The sequence below is a fragment of the Hyperolius riggenbachi genome, chromosome 7 (assembly GCF_040937935.1).
Source record: "Hyperolius riggenbachi isolate aHypRig1 chromosome 7, aHypRig1.pri, whole genome shotgun sequence".
Lineage (NCBI taxonomy): Eukaryota > Metazoa > Chordata > Amphibia > Anura > Hyperoliidae > Hyperolius > Hyperolius riggenbachi.
The window spans coordinates 90,874,312-90,893,221 of NC_090652.1; the positions used below are offsets into that span (position 1 = coordinate 90,874,312).

At 44.2% G+C, this 18,910-nt stretch overlaps 1 protein-coding gene across 5 annotated transcripts in view; it reads left to right on the forward strand.

The window, feature by feature from the left end:
- The window catches only part of CASKIN1 (CASK interacting protein 1), a 361,626-nt gene that overhangs the window by 310,247 nt on the left and 32,469 nt on the right, over positions 1 to 18,910 (forward strand). For 4 of the 5 annotated variants that reach the window (XM_068244315.1, XM_068244316.1, XM_068244318.1 and 1 more), the window contains 3 exons: positions 7,948 to 8,063; positions 10,864 to 10,933; positions 18,713 to 18,807. In XM_068244315.1, coding sequence (XP_068100416.1) covers positions 7,948 to 8,063; positions 10,864 to 10,933; positions 18,713 to 18,807 — 281 coding nt within the window. The remainder of the gene's footprint in view (positions 1 to 7,947; positions 8,064 to 10,863; positions 10,934 to 18,712; positions 18,808 to 18,910) is intronic. The other variant, XM_068244317.1, reaches the window with a different exon arrangement.

The window sequence follows — 18,910 nt, forward strand, 5'->3', positions numbered from 1 at the left end:
CTAGCTATACTGGAGGGCACCTATACTGGGGGGCACCCATACCTAGCTATACTGGGGCCACCTATACCTAGCTATACTGAGGGCACCTATACTGGGGGGCACCCATACCTAGCTATACTGGGGGCACCTATACCTAGCTATACTGAAGGCACCTATACCTGGGGGAACCTATACCTAGCTATACTGGGGCCACCTATACCTTGCTATACTGAGGGCACCTATTCCTAGCTATAATGGGGCCACCTATCCTGGGGGGCACTTATACCTAGCTATACTGGGGCCACCTATACCTAGCTATACTGAGGGCACCTATACTGGGGGGCACTTATACCTAGCTATACTGGGGCCACCTATACCTAGCTATACTGAGGGCACCTATACTAGGGGGCACCCATACCTAGCTATACTGGGGGCACCTATACCTAGCTATACTTGGGCCACCTATACTTAGCTATACTGAAGGCACCTATACCTGGGGGAACCTATACCTAGCTATGCTGGGGCCACCTATACCTTGCTATACTGAGGGCGCCTATACCTTGCTATACTGAGGGCACCTATTCCTAGCTATACTGGGGCCACCTATCCTGGGGGGCACTTATACCTAGCTATACTGGGGCCACCTATACCTAGCTATACTGAGGGCACCTATACTGGGGGGCACCCATACCTAGCTATACTGGGGGCACCTATACCTAGCTATACTGGAGGCACACATGCCTGGCTATACTGGAGGCACCCCTACCTAGCAATACTGGGGGCACCCATGGCTGGCTATACTGGGGGCACCCATACCTAGATGTACTGGGGCACCCATGCCTGGCTATACTGGGGGCACCCATGCCTAGCTATATTGGGGCCACCTATACCTAGCTATACTGAGGGCACCTATACTGGAGCAGGCACCTATACCTCGCTATCTATACTGGGGGCACCAATACCTGGGGGATGTATACGCACGCGCACACACGCACACACACATGCGCTCGGCACTTGGTAGGGGGTACTTGGCTCAAACTGAATTGCGATAGGGGGTACTTGGCTCGAAAAAGTTGAGAAACACTGATCTACATTATATATTAAAGGATGGGGGATATAAAAAAAAATTATACATACTTGGGGCTTCCTCCAGCCCCCTCCAGGCTGATTGCTTCCTTGCCGTTTTCCTGCGCCGCCTGAATCTTCCGCAATTCGGCCTGTAAAGTCTTTCAGTCGAGGCCAGTCGGAGCATGCGCAATCCAGCTGTGCAGTCCCCCCATCGCACTCCCGTCTCTGAGAGTGTTCTGTGCCTGCGCAGTAGTACTATGCAGGCAAAGAACACTCCCGGGGGGGCGCGTGCAAGGCCAGGCCGCACATGCTCAGAATGTCCCAGTACAAAGGAGTTTTCAGGCCAAATTGCAGAGGATCCAGGAGGACAGCGAGGAAACCCCAGCCACCAACACCCCCCCCTCCCCCATCCGTGTCAGGTTCTCTGTAAAGGTCTTTTATTGTCCTCTAAATTGTTTTATTGACTATTTATAGCTGTACTTTATGGCCTATAATCTTCATGAAATTGCAATTCTATAAATATGATGTATTAGGCAGGGTTCGCATTTTTCTGTCAGTTTTTTTTGTGTGTTTATCTGCATGCATGCATTTTCTGCACACAAAGAACGCTTATGGAAAACAGACAAATGTAAACCTGCCTTATAGTGTTACTATTCTTTAGTGGTGAGCGTTTACTTTACTGTATTACAGCGTTGATTTCTCTGTTAGCTCTAGTCTCCCTTCTACAAAGCGTCAACACCCGTCACTGTAATTTATTTAATGTGCCCACCTTCGCAAGGGGCTTTATAAATACAAAAACACATTGGCAGAAATCGATGAAGTAGAGTTGTGCCTCAAATCTGTCCAGAGTCTTGTTTTCCTGCACATGAGTCTCCTAGTTATAGCTAGACTTGTGTGTGTCAGAGAAGAGTCTCTGATGGGAACAGATGGGCTGCCCCTATAGCATGGCGCTTCACATAGAGAAAACAGCCAGGGGACAGGAATAACTCTGCATGACATTGCTTCACTAAATACAAAGTCTGTATGTTTTTGCATTTATAAAGCATGGGTTTCTGTTTTTGGGAAGAAGGCTTAAAGTGTACCAAAGTATGGTAAAAAAAAAACCAGACAATTACCTAAGAAGAGGATCCTGCAGAGGCTTCCCATGCCATTCTCCAGACTACTGTTGCTACTTGCGGCCCCCCAAAAGAAATCCAACAAGAGCTTGTCGTATTTCTGACCGCGACCGCACTCCTCTTCATGCGCGAGCGTATCCATGCTGCATGCACAAATGAAGAAAGAAATATCCGGCAACTCTCCTTAAAGTGAACTTGCCCATTTACTTACCTCTGAAGTTTTCCTGGTCCCTCACAGTCATCCCACGCTCAGCTGTTCCTCGGCAGGCCACTGCGCATGTGTGGCATTGGCCGTGCACGTCCTCTATCACATTCCCGCAGCCGGGAGTGTTGTTCGCATGTAAGGTAGCAATTTTTGCTTATGGGGGCCACGCATCCAGCATTGGAGGGGACACAGGAGGAACAGGGTAGTGCAGGAAGATGTGGAGGGACCAGGAAGACTTCATGGGGCTGGAAGAAGCCCCAGGTAAGTAAATGGGCATTTTTTTTTACTTTCGGTTTCCTTTAAGGTGATTCCTTATTTATTTTAGATTTTCCCCATGAAGCCAACCTTTCAACAAGGCAATAATTGGTCTGAGACCAATCTATCCACAGATAAAGCAACTGCATGTGTTAAAAAAAGGCAATTCTGCAGCTGCCGCTCAGAACATACACATCGCTGTCCAGCGAGGGTCTGGAGTTTAACCTCTCGTGGTACTCTCCCAGTACTGAACGCATGCAGTTGCTTGATCTGCAGACAGATTTGGCTCAGACCAATTATTGCCTCGTTGAAGAGATCCTTAAGGCCTTGAAATAATGGCATCGTGAAAATCTAAAATAAATAACCTTATATATTTGCGTATAAGCCTAATTTTTCAGCACCAAAAATGTGATGAAATTTACGCCCTCAGCTTATATTCGAGACAGTGGAGCAGAACGGATGGTGGATCAGGTTTTGTTACTAGCAGAGGAGCGTAAGTATTGTGCACTAGTGATCCTGCTTTTGCCAGCTGGCTCCCTGCTGTGTCCGTGCCTCCTGTGCAGAGTGCGCTGCTCAAGACTACGTGTGACCAGCGGGGCAGTGATTGGGAATTCTTCTCATATGGCAATCGCTGTGTCTCATATTTGACGCCATATAGTGGAATCTTGAGGCACAGCTGTATCATCCTTGTAGCACATCTGGCTGTAGGGAGGGGGCTGACTTAGGCCCAGTGCACACCAAAAACCTCTAGCAGATCCACAAAACGCTAGAAGTTTTTGAAGCAGATTTTTTAGAGTGATTCTAGGCATGTGCCTCTCGGATTCACAAGCCCTACTCCATAGAGCCAAATTAATCCATGCCATGCACTGATGAGGATCAAACAATCCGAAACAGTCTGTATGCATGTTGAATTATTATGGCTCTGTACAAATTAACAAGCTGACACATCATTGCATTCCAGCGGTTCTGGAGGTGTGTTTAGCTTCCAAGGGTACAATGGTTAATTTGCATATATTCAGCAGTGTTGCTCTGGGAGACATCTCAAGCTCACTCCAACCTGAATTATCGCAAATTCTTTCTGTTTTAGGAAAGCAAACTTTTGTTTTTCTAGGCATGTTTAGAGAGGTTTTCTAAACAAGCCTAGCGTTTTTTGGAGCTTTTTGTGTAGCAGATTTCACATATTGTTACAGTAAAGCTGTTACTGAACAGCTTCTGTAACAAAAACACCTGGAAAACAGCTCTGATCTAGCGTTTTTCAGAGCAGTTTTCCACTTTCCTATACTTAACATTGAGGCAGAAACGCCTCGGAAATCTAAAAAATGCTGCAGCCCCCGAGTTTGCGTTTGTGGAAAAAAACGACCCACTCTGGTGTGCACCAGCCCATTGAAATACATTAAATATAATGTATTCACAACTCGCGCTAATTCGGTCTTCTATAGAATACATTTTATTAAAATATAATGTATAAAATTCCAACACTCCACAATCCACACACCTCACTCATACACACCACAACAACTCAATATTGCTATAGGGCCCTTTAAATCAGCAGCGCTCTAATTGCCAACTATAATAAGTTCGTTAGGAATCACTCTTATCAATGCACAGAAGGGATCCAATTTGTGCTTAAACTTGTGAATAGATAATTCTTATGCTTTTAGGTAACACAATCCACATTTATTATGCAGAAACGCTCATATACCGTATATACTCGGGTATAAGTCGCAAAATTTAGGACTGATTCAAAGTAAAAAAGTGGGGGGGTCGACTTATAGTCGCATAGTCCTAAATTTTGCGACTTACAGCCTGAGTGGGGTGAGGGTGTGTGTTATGAATGTGGGGTGTGTGTGTGTGGAGGGGTTACTCACCATCCATCGCTGGGCGCAGTGTCCTCTTTTCCTCTCTTCTCCCTCACTCGCGCGTCTGCCCCCTTAAGAGAGATGGTCCGGCTCCCGATGTCACATGACGTCGGGACCGGAAGTTACCGCGCGAGTGGAGGAGAAGCGAGCAGAAGAGAGGAGACTGCGCTCAGCGGTGGATGGTGAGAGGAGACTGCTGCAGCGGCGGGGAAAGCGGGCATGGAGGCAAACATCCCACCTTCCACAGCCTCTATCCTCCATCTACTTCCTCTCCCACGCATCCCCTTGTGCTGATACCAGCGTCTCCTGTGATGATGTCATCACAGGAAACGCTGGTATCAACGCATGGGATGCCTGGGAGAGGAAGTAGATGGAGGATAGAAGGTGAGATGTTTGCCTCCATGCTCACTCTCCCCACCGCTGCAGCCTATGCTGCTGGCAACTATACTGGCTACCTACCTATACTACTGGCAACTATACTGTCTACCTACCTATGCTACTGGCAACTATACTGGCTACCTACCTATACTAATGGCAACTATACTGGCTACCTACCTATGCTACTGGCAACTATACTGGCTACCTACCTATACTAATGGCAACTATACTGGCTACCTACCTATGCTACTGGCAACTATACTGGCTACCTACCTATACTAATGGCAACTATACTGGCTACCTACCTATGCTACTGGCAACTATACTGGCTACCTACCTATACTAATGGCAACTATACTGGCTACCTACCTATGCTACTGGCAACTATACTGGCTACCTACCTATGCTACTGGCAACTATACTGGCTACCTACCTATTCTACTGGCAACTATACTGGCTACCTACCTATGCTAATGGCAACTATACTGGCTACCTACCTATGCTACTGGCAACTATACTGGCTACCTACCTATGCTACTGGCAACTATACTGGCTACCTACCTATACTGGGGGCAACTATACCTGGCTGCCTACCTATGCTGGCTACCTATACTGGAGGCAGATACCTGGCTGGCTTACCTATAGACTCTATAGACTTACCTATAGACTTATACTTGAATAATTGGAAAAATCCACCTTGTGAGGGTCAAATTTTGGGGGTCGACTTATACACGGGGTCGACTTGTATCCGAGTATATACGGTATGTGCACGAAGGGGATCCAATTTACATTGTCCCGTTTCCAGTGAGAAAAATTACAAACAGATCCTGCTTATGTCTCAGAGTGACAGGGTTCAGGCCTCTTAGGAGCTCTGTTAGTAATCACTTAGTATCCAGTACAACGATTCCTTGCAGGTATAATTCTCATATATCAGTCTCTCATAACCAACTGCACTCACCACGGATTCTTTTCTAAAAACTGCTCTGATGCGAGTGCTTATCCTCTACGATCTACGCGCTGCCATCCACTGTCGGCGGTGTTCAGGCGGGGCCGCTCTGGTTGTCCAGAGTCCCCTCGCTTTTCTGCTTCCGTCCAGCTGGTACCAGTGTGCGCTAGTTGGGTGACGTCACCACTGCAGGGTATTGGATCTTTGTTATTCAAAACGGCTGCTGCGCGCTGTAGGTCAGCCAGATCCTTTCCCTTAACTGATTGTAATGGTAAATCAAATTAACCTTAACGCATTTCGAACAATTAACGTTGGTCCTCTTCAGAAGGATTTTGAAATACATTAGCCAAGCGGTTTTCCCCCTGCAAGCGTTTTAAAAAATGCTTCAGAACCGCTCTGGTGTGCACCAGCCCTTATACTGGGAGCACATCTGGCTACTGGGGAGGGGGCTTATACGCGATTCAATCACTTTTTCCAGATTTCTGAGGGAAAAGTAGGTACCTCTGCTTATACCCGGGTCGGCTTATATGCGGATATATATGGTTACCTTAAGGAGAGTGCTGGTTATTTCTTTATTGTTTTGCCAAGGCAGGGTGGCGTCATCCACCTCCATAAAGCCTGTGCACCCATGATTGATATTGGCTAAATCACAGAGAGTGTGAGATATGTGTGATTTTATTGACGTACTGCAGCACAGCCACACTCATGCATGAAGAGGAGGCGAGGGTGAGGAGGACAAAGGAAGCCTCTGGAGGATCCACAGGCTTCCCTCTTCTTAGGTAAGTATTTGTTTTTTGACCCAAGGTTCACCTCGGGTTCACTTTAACGTAAGGCTGTGTCGGCCATGAGGCAGTGACTACTAAGGATAAGGCAGCATTCTTGCAGTCTTATGATGCCTTCCATGGTACTGATTTGGAAAATGTGTGGGCAGACACCTGTCACCTGACCACATGTCAGCATGTGAATTGGAGCAGAGCCTGACTTATAGTTAGGTGGACTGTCAGGGGCCATGATCATGGTTCATGTTGCTGTTTTCATCCAACATCACCAGTACAAGTGTATAATGAGGTTGATGGTTTTGGGCAGGGCTGGGTTTACCTTTAGGGATAGGGATTGCTGGAGCTTCTGGTGCTAAGGAGACATCTGAGTATGGCTGCTGCAAACTCTAGGCTGAAGATCTCTGCAGACTTGCCTCCTACACACAGCAAATTTTGAATGTAGAGAGGGGACCCCAAGCCACTTCTGTTCCAAATTGCACCCCCAGGCCCGCTGGTTCACTAGATAGGTTTGTATACACAGGAGACAGCGGGGATTGTCACAGAAGTGACTCGAAGGTGGAGGGGGATCTTCTCCCTTCCCTCAAAATTTGGTGCATATAAGAGGCATGGCAGTAGAGATCATGGCCTCAAATAGCAGCAGCTTAAGCTGATAGAGAGCATCTTCTTCTGCACATGTCTGTGGCAGCATAAGATGGTACTACACAGGTGTGGCAGTCTAAACACTAGGGCAGCATGAGACTTCGCACTGGCCCTATGCTTATTTCAGTGCTTGCTGCTGCCTGCCTGGCCTTTCACCTCCAAATACATATTTAAAAGGAAATTGACTGAATCATGCACAGTTAGGTGCTCTTATAGCTGCATAAGTAATATGTGGATGGTGCGGATTCCTCTTTTTTTGTGTGTGTGCTTATCATCATAAAGGAGGCGTGACCAAGGGTGCAGATATTCTGTCCCTATAGGCTCTTGAGAGCTAAACCCAGCCCCCGGAGAGGGACAAAGCTTTTCTGCTCATTTGCCATGCCTCTACCTGCTCACATGACTGTAAGCCTGCCTCGCTTCCAGTGCAGAGGTTTCTGTATGGTCAGGTAGTCTAGTTGGCATGTGCAGTATCTACATTTGCTCTCTGTACACTTCTGCCAGGAAGTACTAGCAGTGAAAGCTTTCAATGGACTAATTATTTTGAAACCAGCGCTGCAGAATGGGGTGGTACAGCTGTGTGGGTGCAGCCTTACCTTTAGTTAGAAAGTCTTCCTGACTGGTTTGGCATGCATAAAGAGTTGGAAAGGCGGCAGCTAGGTAAAACATAAGCTTTTACCCACCTTCAGATCTGTTTAATACAAACTTGTTTTTGCTCCCATGCCAGGTGGTGATCGCAGCAGCATGGGCAGTACAGGAAGTGCTGCCAGCGGGCGAAGTTCTGGGAGTGGCCAGAGTGCAAACAGTGCCCACGCTATATCGGCTAGTGCAGAGGGGGTCAAGGTATATAGCGCAGGATGCTGTCCTCATCTTATTGTAAACACAAAGGAACTGATGTATCAAGACAGAGAAAACCAGAACTTAAGTGGAGATCAGGGCAACCATTCATGCTTCAGTCCGTAAAGTCTACCTGAACTTATTATGGATCTCATTTGCAAACATAGCTAGAGGATTCCACGCATACCTTTTTTTTGTTATCCGATCTGAAGCTTGTTTCAGGAGATATTGATCTTTCAGTATTGACTCTGGGAAGAAGCCACAGTACTGGCTGAGTGTTTGACCATAATATGCCCCTCTAGTGTAAACAAACTGCTGATGGGGAGAAGCAGAAGCAGAGCTGACCCTTTAGTGTCTTCAGTGGCTATCAAATACAAAAGGAGAGACACCGAGAGCCAATATAGTGTAGTATGTACTGGAGTTAGGGTATGATTGAGTAGGTATAATATTGTATACTCACAAACAAGGGTTACCATCAAGACAACCACTAAACAGGCACGTGAGGAGTTTGAACCTGTCCTCACTCAGGATTAAGAAGTCGCTCTCTGTAGAAATGGAGAAAGGAGGATCCAATTCCCCTCCACCAGGGGTGGAATCAGTAGTAATAGAGTGGAACAGAGGTGCCAAAAGAGTAAACACAGTTCTTAAAAGGTTTAAAATGGAGTAGGTAGAGGTGGACTTACCCCTCCAATGCAGACACAAAAGATTGCCGATTTTGACAATAAAAATTGTTTATTTACATACTCCAAAGGGTGCAACGTGTTTCGCGGGTATATCCCACTTCCTCAGGCTATACAAGGGAGCATATAACAATGAGCATCTGCATCCGAGCTTAGCGCCTCTGCCTGTGGCTATCAGATATCTCTTGGGGACATCAGCTTTTCAGGTAAAATCATTACTAAAATTTCCAAAGGCCAAGTGTCAGCCTCTGTAAAACAGAGACAGATTATGCGGCTCTGGCCTGGGCAATGTCATTTTAGTACACACTGTCAAGATGAGCTCTAGTGAAATGAAGATTAGTTCATATTGTTTTTTCTGAAGCCAACAGTCAAGTTTAGTTGCTCTGAGCAGCCAATTCAGTTTTCTTCATTTTGTGTTTTACCTGTCTTGATAGATTAGTACCAAAGTCTACTAATTTAGGCCTAATAATAACTGCATGTAGAAACTGTATTTGAAATATAATTCAGGTAAACAGAAAGTTCTTAGTCTATAGATCCCACTCGTGTATGCAGTTCATTTTAGCTCTTGTGTTTAAAGAGAACGCGAGGTGAGAGACACAGGGAGGCTGCCATATTTGTTTCCTTTTAAACAGTGCACATTGCCTGGCTGTCCTGCTGATCCACTGCCTCTAATACTTTTAGCCGTAGACCCTGAATGAGCATGCAGATCAGATGTTTCGGACTGGATTAGCAGCATGCTTGATGCTAGTTTAGGATCCTGATACTATTGCAGCCAACTGATCAACCAGACTGCTAGGCAATTGGTATTGAAAATAAAATAAATATGGTAGCCTCCATATGCCTCTCACCTCTGGTTCCTTTTAACTTTATGCACACATTAGGCCTCACATATAATAAAAATAAAATGTAGGTATTGACCACAACAGTAATGTACATTGTAGAAGATAAACTTGTAGAGCAGGCAAACAAACACCCGGCTGTCTGATTTAATTTGCACGCGTAAGTTATATTTCTTTTGTCGGAAACACAACTACCTCCAGAGTTATTATCATTACAGAGCAGAGGATATTGACTTTAAATAATTTCAAACTCACTTACCATTAGATCCCATTGGATTTTGAAATGTACCCAGCACTTATACCTGTAGAGGCAGCCATGCTAATGTTCATTAGGATCTTATTGTCATATGTCACAATGTCCCTAGTAAACTAATAGGCTGCATTTTACGATTACTTCAGCCATAGTTGGCTACCTTCACTGCGGATTTTTGATGACAAACGTTTTCAGTTTACTTAAAGGATAACCATGTTCTCGTGTAGAGACGGTGTTAAAAGTTACCATACATACCTTACTCAGTTTTCTGCAGTCCTGTCGCACTTCTGAAAAACACATTTGTGCAGACCTAGCGATCTCTTCAAGTAAGTGTAAATAACTCACCAAGGGTGGTGTTAAAGTACCCCTGAACCAAGTGTTGGTTTACATGCTTTTAATTATGCTGTATGTGCGGTTCTGTGACATATGTCACAGCACCATCCTCACAATCCAGCACTCCCTGAGGCCCCGCCCTACTCTGCTGTAATATTTGACTGAGTAGAAAGTTGATTATGGGCAGTGAGGAAGTGGCAGTTACCTGGTGACAGATGCCATGCCTGCCCCAAAATGGTAGAAGTGGCCCTGCCCTCATGTCAGATACAGTGACACTTGTCATGAAGCAATGAGGGGAGGCCTTCATATTTGGGACACACAGAAGCAATGTGACTGATGTTGAACAAAAAAAAAAAGATTTAGTTGGAATTCCACAGGTAACGGTAGACAGCCACCACATGCAATCTGTAGTTCAGCAAAGGCAGCCTGTCATCTCACAGAATGGCGGCATCACTGGGATGATGTCATGCTTTTCCAGTGATTTGATTGGCTATTGAGAAAATACAGAAAAATAGCTAACTCTATTTTATTGAGACACCCCCTAAATTGTTTGGCAATTGAGAAAGCTGTCAGTGGTGCACAATGTGGAGTCAGGAAGCTGCATTATCTTGTAACATTTACATCACGTGTCCATTTTATGTCATCTCACATTTTTCCTCTTGCATCCTCTTTGGTTTCTCCTCACCTCCGTTCCATTTCAGCTGCTTGCCACTGTTCTTTCTCCGAAGGCATTGGCGCAGGAGCCTGGAGACGCCTGTGAGGGCCACACAGGTGCGTGGTGATCAAATCCCAGTCTAAGGAGTAGCATTTTCATGAAAATAAGCACAATTCCGCTTCGTAGCAACACTGAATATGACCTCCCTGTGTCTGCATACTCCCTGTGCCTGACTAGTGAACCTGCCACAGTGGTGAAGAATATCCTGTAATGTGTATTGTGGTCAATTCATACAGAATGCCTGGAGTATGACAACAGAACAACTCCAGCTGGAAACTAAAAACAAACAAAAAAATACTTTTCAGCAGCTTCACATTCATCACTCTTTCACAATCACCTCACAAAGCCCAGATGTCTGTCACTTTATCTCTACCCCGAGCTGGAGATAAAATAGCTGCTATTTGAAAGTGTTTTTTTTTCCAATTGAAAGAAGTTAAATCTGGCGTACCTAATGCACAAAATCTTGATAATCCTGCCTTTGCACAGACAGCGCACGACAATGTTACCCTTACATCCGGCAGCAAGTACCAAGAGTTACGCTATTAGCGCGACCTGTGGTGCGCCAATAGTCTGACCTTTGCTACGGTAACAAACGTTACTAATGGTAATGCTCATTAGTAACGCGTAACCGTAGCTACTCGAGTACCGTGGGTCAGACTAATAGAGTAACTTGCGGCACTTGCTGCCGGAAGTGAGGGTTATATTGTCGTGTGCTGTCTGTGCAAGGCAGTATTACCATGATTTTATGTATTAGGCCCCACGGTCCCTTATTCAATTCACCTTTTCTCCAAAGTTTGCTCCTTGGAGATCATTTTTCATCTTCTGTTTAGAATAACATTTCAGCACTCTGCAACTGAATAAATACCTAATAGCAGTTGAAAAAGTACTGTCACAATTATTCCGAGTATTTTCATGCTCGCTGGTGGCTTAAAATGCATTTTATTCATAAGGTGTGAAAATATCACCTAGGAGAAAACTCAGGAGAAAACGCTAATTGCACACAGGCCATTTTTTATATAATGACCACATACTGTTCAAGATCTTTAAATACTGGATTCTTCTGATTGTTCAACTATTGTGGTATAATCTGGTAGTTTGGTAATGTACCATTGAGCATGCCAGTACATGGGGTGGCCTTGCCTTGTGTCCATATTTCTTATTTACGCAGAATGGGCATTATGTGGCATCTTCAGTAGCCTCAGTAAGGGCCCGCTTCCACCATGTAAGTATACGAAGCGTTTCCCCACAACCGAGCCGGACGTGCAAGCGCTGTCTCTTCTGCCAGTATCATGCGCGCGATTCTGGACAGCATTCAGCAGTTTTTCGTAGGACGTGTCCGAATCCCTATAGTCTTGCAGCACATTGTACGGCTATAGCGATTCGGGTGCAGTCTGATTGGGAAACCAATGCGGCACCCAGTGGAAATAAGCCCTAAAGCAGGTGGTTATACTCAGTTTTCCTACTGGAATCCCTTGTTTATTTGCATGTGCGGAATGGTATAAAATGCTGCCAGAATTTATTTAATCCTCATTTTAGTAACTAGAATATGCAGTGAACTTCCCAGCTGCGTGCAATTAACCTTCTAACACATTAACGGCGCTAGTTTCCTCTTGCTGTTTTAGTGCTTGCTCTCTTTAACTGTTTGGACTAGAGTTGATGACCCTCCATTTTTACTAATCTAATAACTTATAAATGTGCTTAGGTGTGAGCTGTCTCTCTCAGTGTAATACATCTATACCCAGCTCTGAAAATAATCCCTGGGCTACGCTGTCTTCCCTGTATAACCTTCTCTTATCCTATCTTATATCTCATCCTACCGCCTCCAATTTCCCTGTCTAATACTGCACTACCTCTGTCTTTCCTGCCTAGTACTGTACTGCCTCCGTCTTGTCCTTCACCATCTCTGTCCTCCCTGTCCAGTACTGCACCATCTCTGTCCTTCCTATCCAGTACTGCGGTACCTTTGTCTTGTCCTTCACAACCTCTGTCCTTCCTATCTAGTACTGCATGACCTCTGTCCTGCCTGTCCAGTACGGCACTACCTCTGTCTTGTCCTTCACCACCTCTGTCCTTCCTATCTAGTACTGAATCACCTCTATCTTCCCTGTCCAGTACTGCACTACCTCTGTCTTGTCCTTCACCACCTCTGTCCTTCCTGTCTTGTACTGCACCACCTCTGTACTTCCTATCTAGTACTGCATCACCTATGTCCTCCCTGTCCAGTACTGCACTACCTCTGTCTTGTCCTTCACCACTTCTGTCCTTCCTGTCTAGTACTGCACCTCCTCTGTCCATCCTATCTAGTACTGCACTACCTCTGTCTTGTCATTTACCAACTCTGTCTTTCCTGTCTAGTACTGCACCGCCTCAGCCTTGTCCTTCAGTAACTCTGTCCTTCCTATATAGTACTGCACCACCTCTGCCTTGTTCTTTACCACCCATGTCCTTCCTGTCTAGTACTGCAATCCCTCTGTCCTTCCTGTCTAGTATTGCACCCCCTCTGTCCTTCTGTCTAGTCCTGCACCACCTCTGTTCTTCCTGTCTAGTTCTGCAACACCTCTGTTCTTCTTGTCTAGTTCTGCCTCACCTCTGTTCTTTCTGTCTAGTTCTGCACCACCTCTGTTCTCCCTGTCTTAATTCTGCACCTGCTCTGTCCTCCCTGTCTAGTTCTGCACCACTTCTGTTCTCCCTGTCTAATTCTGCACCTGCTCTGTCCTCCCTGTGTAGATCTACACCAAGTCTGTCCTTCCTGTCTAGTTTTGCACCACCTTTGTCCTTTCCGTCTAGTTCTGTACCACCTCTGTTCTCCTTGTCTAGTTCAGCACTCCCTCTGTCCTCCTCGTCTAGTTCCGCACCACCTCTGTCTTTCCTATCTTGTTCTTCACCACCTCTGTCCTTCCTGTTTAGTTCTTTTCCACCTCTGTCCTCCAGATCTATTTCTGCACCACCTGTGACTTCCCTTACTTGTGTTGCACCTCCTTTGTCATCTCCAACACCCCCTTTATCCCTACCTTGTTCTGTCCTGCACCTTTTGTCATTTTTCCTTGTCTCATTCTTCACCTTCTCGATCTTCTATGTCTTGTCCTATATATATTCTCAGTACTCCTTGTCTTGTCATGCACCACCCATTTACCTTTTCTTGACTTGCCAACTTGTATCTTCCTGTATTCTTCTTCCCTACCTCTGTCTTTCTTGTGTTGCGCTGCGCCATCTCATATGTTCCAGTTCTTCCTAATGTCTTGCAGTGCTACATTTTGATTTGACTGCTCTATGTTGTCTTGACATCTGTATATTGCATTTTCCTTGTAGTGTGCCTGTTTGTCGTGTAATTTTCTTTTTGAGTTATGTATTGACTTTTCTATGTTGTCCTTGTCTTTTTACTGTTTCATACTATGGTACTTTATGTTGACGCTATTCCTCCCTATTTGTCTTGTAGGATTACATGTTGTACCAGCCTACTTTTATTCCTTATAGTTCAAATATATCCGTTTGTCTTGCCTGTTCATACAGTATGTTTCGCCTGTTCTTACTTTATGTTTCTCCTGTTTGTCCTCTACTTCTCCATGTTGTCTTCTTTACACCTTTTTGTCCTGCATTATTCCATGTTGTCTTCTTTACCCCCTTTTGTCCTGCACTACTCCATGTTGTCGTCTTTACACCCCTTTGTCGTCTTTACACCCCTTTGTCCTGCACTACTCCATGTTGTCTTCTTTCCTTACTATATGGTGGCCTCTGTGTTGTACCAATCCATTTTGTGATGTAGTCTATCATGTTATGTTTCTCTTATGCCTCACCATGTCCCCCTAAGCTTTTTTGTGCTGGTTTTTACATGTCTCCTCCTTGTGGTAGCATTTATAAAAAGCTGTTATTATCAATTTGCAGCATAGCACACAGAGCAGAATGTCGGTTCACTCACCACAACAGGCATCAATGAAGACTTTATGATAGCCCAGCTGCATCCCATCGAAGTGCTCTTTGCGCTTGAATGTAAAGACTTTTTGTTGCCTCCTATGGTATACCGTACTCACTGGTTTTTAATCCTTCCTTCTGTTACGAGGCAGAATTTGTACTTCTTTTGCTTTAGGATGCAGCATCGCTCTATAATCCGTATTTCCTACTGTGAAGATAAATTGACATGTGGCTAGTGGGGGGTTTTATACCTTTTTCTCCATTGGCACCATTGAATTGAAGAAAACTCTCATCTTAATGGACTTCTGTTTTCATTTATTCTTGCTAAGCAACATCTCAGTTGTATGGTAGGCCATTTCTCAACATAGACCTCTCAGTGTGTTCATTTTGGCGCAGATATAGAACACTAACTCCAAAAATATCCATTAACCCTCAGCTGTCCTTATTACCTGAACTGAGGAACTATTTTGCAAACAAAACTAAGATTGAATTTAAAGAGAAAGCAGATTCTGCTATTCGGGCCAGCAAGGTAAGATGACACTGTGCACTGTAAAGAAATGTTATTTACACATGTGGAATATCTCAGTGATGGGATAAAGTGGAGAAAAGTTAAGCTCATGTTTGCTTTAAGCCAAACATTACACCTCGTTCATATTATATGTGTTGCTATGCGCAATTCCGAATGCGAATAGTGGACGACACGCAAGAACTTCAGAAGTGCATAGAGTGCACTGTCTAATGTTCACACTAGATGCAATGCGTTATCGCACTGCTGCACGCATATTCCAGCAAGTGAATGGGATCAGCAGTGCAACGCACGGAAGCGCAGATGGCAGTACGATTGCATGCATTGCGTTTCGATCGCATGGCCATCTGCGTTTGGATAGTGAACTAGGCCCGCTTCCACTTGGGCTGTTTGTGCCTGATTTTACGCGCACAAATGCGGATCTGGAATCTCAGCCCTATTGAAATCAATAGACTGCTTCCGAATTCATGCACATGAAACAATTCTGAAGCACTGCCTCAGAGTTCTGGACAACTCGTCCGAATCCCCTTAGCCATGCATGGCTGCAGGGATTTGGATGTGTAATCTGCGTGCACAAGTGCCAGCATCCATCTTGGAAACCCACCCTAAGGCTCCCTGCACACTGCAAATCCGATTTCCGATTCTGATTTGCAATTCCGATTTTCCCTGAATGCTATCAACAGGAAAACTCAGAAAAAACGCAGCATGCAGTAACGATTAAAAATCGGAATCGCATGTAAAAAAAACGATTAAAAAAAGAATCGCATGCAGTGTGCAGGGGGCCTAAAGCCTGAAATGACATGTGACATTGGGGTTGATTCACTATAACAAATAGCATGCCTTATCAGAGTTAACGTGCCTTATCAGAGTTAGTGTGCCTTATCAGAATATCATAGCGATTGCTACTCTGATAAGGCATGTTCACTATGATAAGGCATGTTCACTATGATAAGGCGTGTTAACTCTTATAAGGCATGTTCACTATGATAAGGCATGTTAACTCTGATAAGGCATGCTATTTGTTATAGTGAATCAACCCCATTGTGAAATAAACATAGGCACATATAGTACTAGCCCTACTAAGAAATTGACTTAATTCCTTTTCTGTTTTCTGGTAAAGGAAGAAGAGTTAAGCCCTTTCACACTGGCTGCGTTCCATTTTGTTCTTGAAAAGGCCTGCGATTTTCCAAATACAAGTACAGTAAAATTACAATTTAAATTGCGGTAATGCATTCATACTGAATGTGTTTCCGATTTTAAAAAGGCAATCTTAGTTCTGGTACATTTTTCTTGTGTTTAGATTAAGGCCAACATAGTGAAAATCCTTTCCATTTGCAGTTGAGTTATGTGATTGCGTTTTTCACGATTTTTGGTGTGAAGGAGACCTCAAAACCTGAAGTTTTTATGTATGTAAATTAGCTTGACGAAATACAGTCCTTTCCTGAAAAGTTACGGTGCACATTTTGTATCTTTGAGAAGCTCAGATATCAGCTGTGTAGAGTCAGAAAAAGAGTGCCAGCAGCAGGGAAGGACATTTTGAAATGTTGCAGCAAACAAAATGGCAGCTCTGACACTACAGACAGTTTCTGCAGCTGGGGCCAGCAAGTTTAGAAGTAATACAGAACAATGTAATCTAAGAGATCATTTTCATCTAAAAAATAACCTTGCTGCTCTTAACAATTAAAAAAGTACCAAAAAGTAGGTGCGGTAGAGTCTCATTTATCCGGCACAGGTGGGGATTTCCTGATGCCGGTTATGTGTTCTTGCCAGTTGCTTGAGAATTCAAGCAACTGGCATGAAATATAGCAATAACCTTCCCTGAATGATAGGCAGAGTAGTGCACAGCACAAATCACTGAACGCCAGTCTTCTTCACTCCTTTAGCTCCCATTGGCTTAGCGGCGTCCTCTATGCACAGCTCCGATGCATCATGCGACCCGTTGTGGGTCAGATGACATGCCGGGAAGCTGTATGAGGATGCCACAAAACATCTGCGAGCTACAGGAGTGAAGAAGACGGGCACCCGAATGATTTCTCATTTCACTGCAAATAATTATAGGAACGCTACCCATTCTCCCCTTGCGGGTATGCCAGTTAGTTGAGATTGGTTAAAGGAACACTATCAGTACCCAAGCATTTTAAAATGACAATCTACTAATAATGACTAAGTAACTGTGTAAACATTTTCCTACTTTTCATGTTAAATATCAGAGGCAAAAGTTTTAATTCATTGTGTGTAAGATTTAGCTCTATTTGAACAAATCATTCACAAAAGGGGTGTCTGCTTCAATGCACAGCCAGTGCTGTGTTGTTGTTTTTTTTGCATATCCGACTATAAAGTATTTTTCTGAAAGAACAAATGTACATAGCCAGTTACATTTCCTCTGCTCTCTGCAGACAGCTCAGAGACACAGGCAGCTGCCAGCGAGAGCTTTCACACACCCACAGGGTTGACAGTTGCAGTGTGAGGGAATTCCCCCTCCCCTCATGGTTCACTGGGCCGTCAGATTTTAGCAAACTTGCCATCAGTTAAGAGTTCAAGGAATTTGATACAGTAAACAAAAGAGATAAGCCATTGAAATGTATACACCGTTATTTACCAGCACTTCAGGAACTCTCTCAATCCCAGGTTCAAAAACATGTTAATCGATAGTGTTCCTTTAACCAGGACTCTACTGTAAAAATATAATATCGAACTTATTTTGGGAAATTGCTTGATGGGAGCTTTAAAAGGTATTTTATTTATAAGATTTGAAAATATCTCCTCTGCGAAAATTCAGGAGAAGAGTTAATAGGATATGGTCCAATGAGTGTCCTACCTAAACTAAGAATGAAAACCATCTTCCTGATAATAAACCACCAATCAGATTTGCGCTGTAATTTCCCAGACCTTATGGAGACGTCTGACTTATTTCTGGAAGATATACATCAGTGAACACCAGTTTTCTCAGCAGATGTCACAGGAGGACCTGTATAAACCAGCACAGTAAAGTTACCTGTCAGCGGAACCCCTCCTGTAACCCTCCATGTTGTTTTCCTTGTCTTCCTGCCTGTTTGATCTATTGTATGTATTGCTTTGGATTTTGTTGCGATAATTGTTTGTATAACTTTATTGTTTCTTAGCTTCTACAGCAGTCCTGTGGATAATGTCAATAATGTCAAATAATGAAATATGCATATTTCTTTTCTCGAGATGTGGCTTCTTAATTTTACAAATTGTTTCTCTCTTTAGATAAAATGGTTTCTCTCCGTAGATAACGTGTTGTGTGTTTCCGGTATGAATTTTTGTCATTTTCTGCTGGGATTAGAGAGAAACTGGAGACTCCTCTAGTTGTGAGAGTGAAGGATGCCTCCAGTAATGTGGCATGTGTATTCTAATATGTTCTGTTTCATGACTTAAGGACCCCCGAGACCCCAGAGCGTGGCAAGCTGCCCCTATATAGAACAGTCGTATGGGGACCACACGAAAAAGATGGAGGCTATGACTGAAGGAAAGGTACATCAAACTGTTATTGATTTATACAGCCGATTCATCATCCATGTTGCTGTGGATATTTAAAGGACCACTATAGCAAAAATTGTAAAACTTAAAACACACA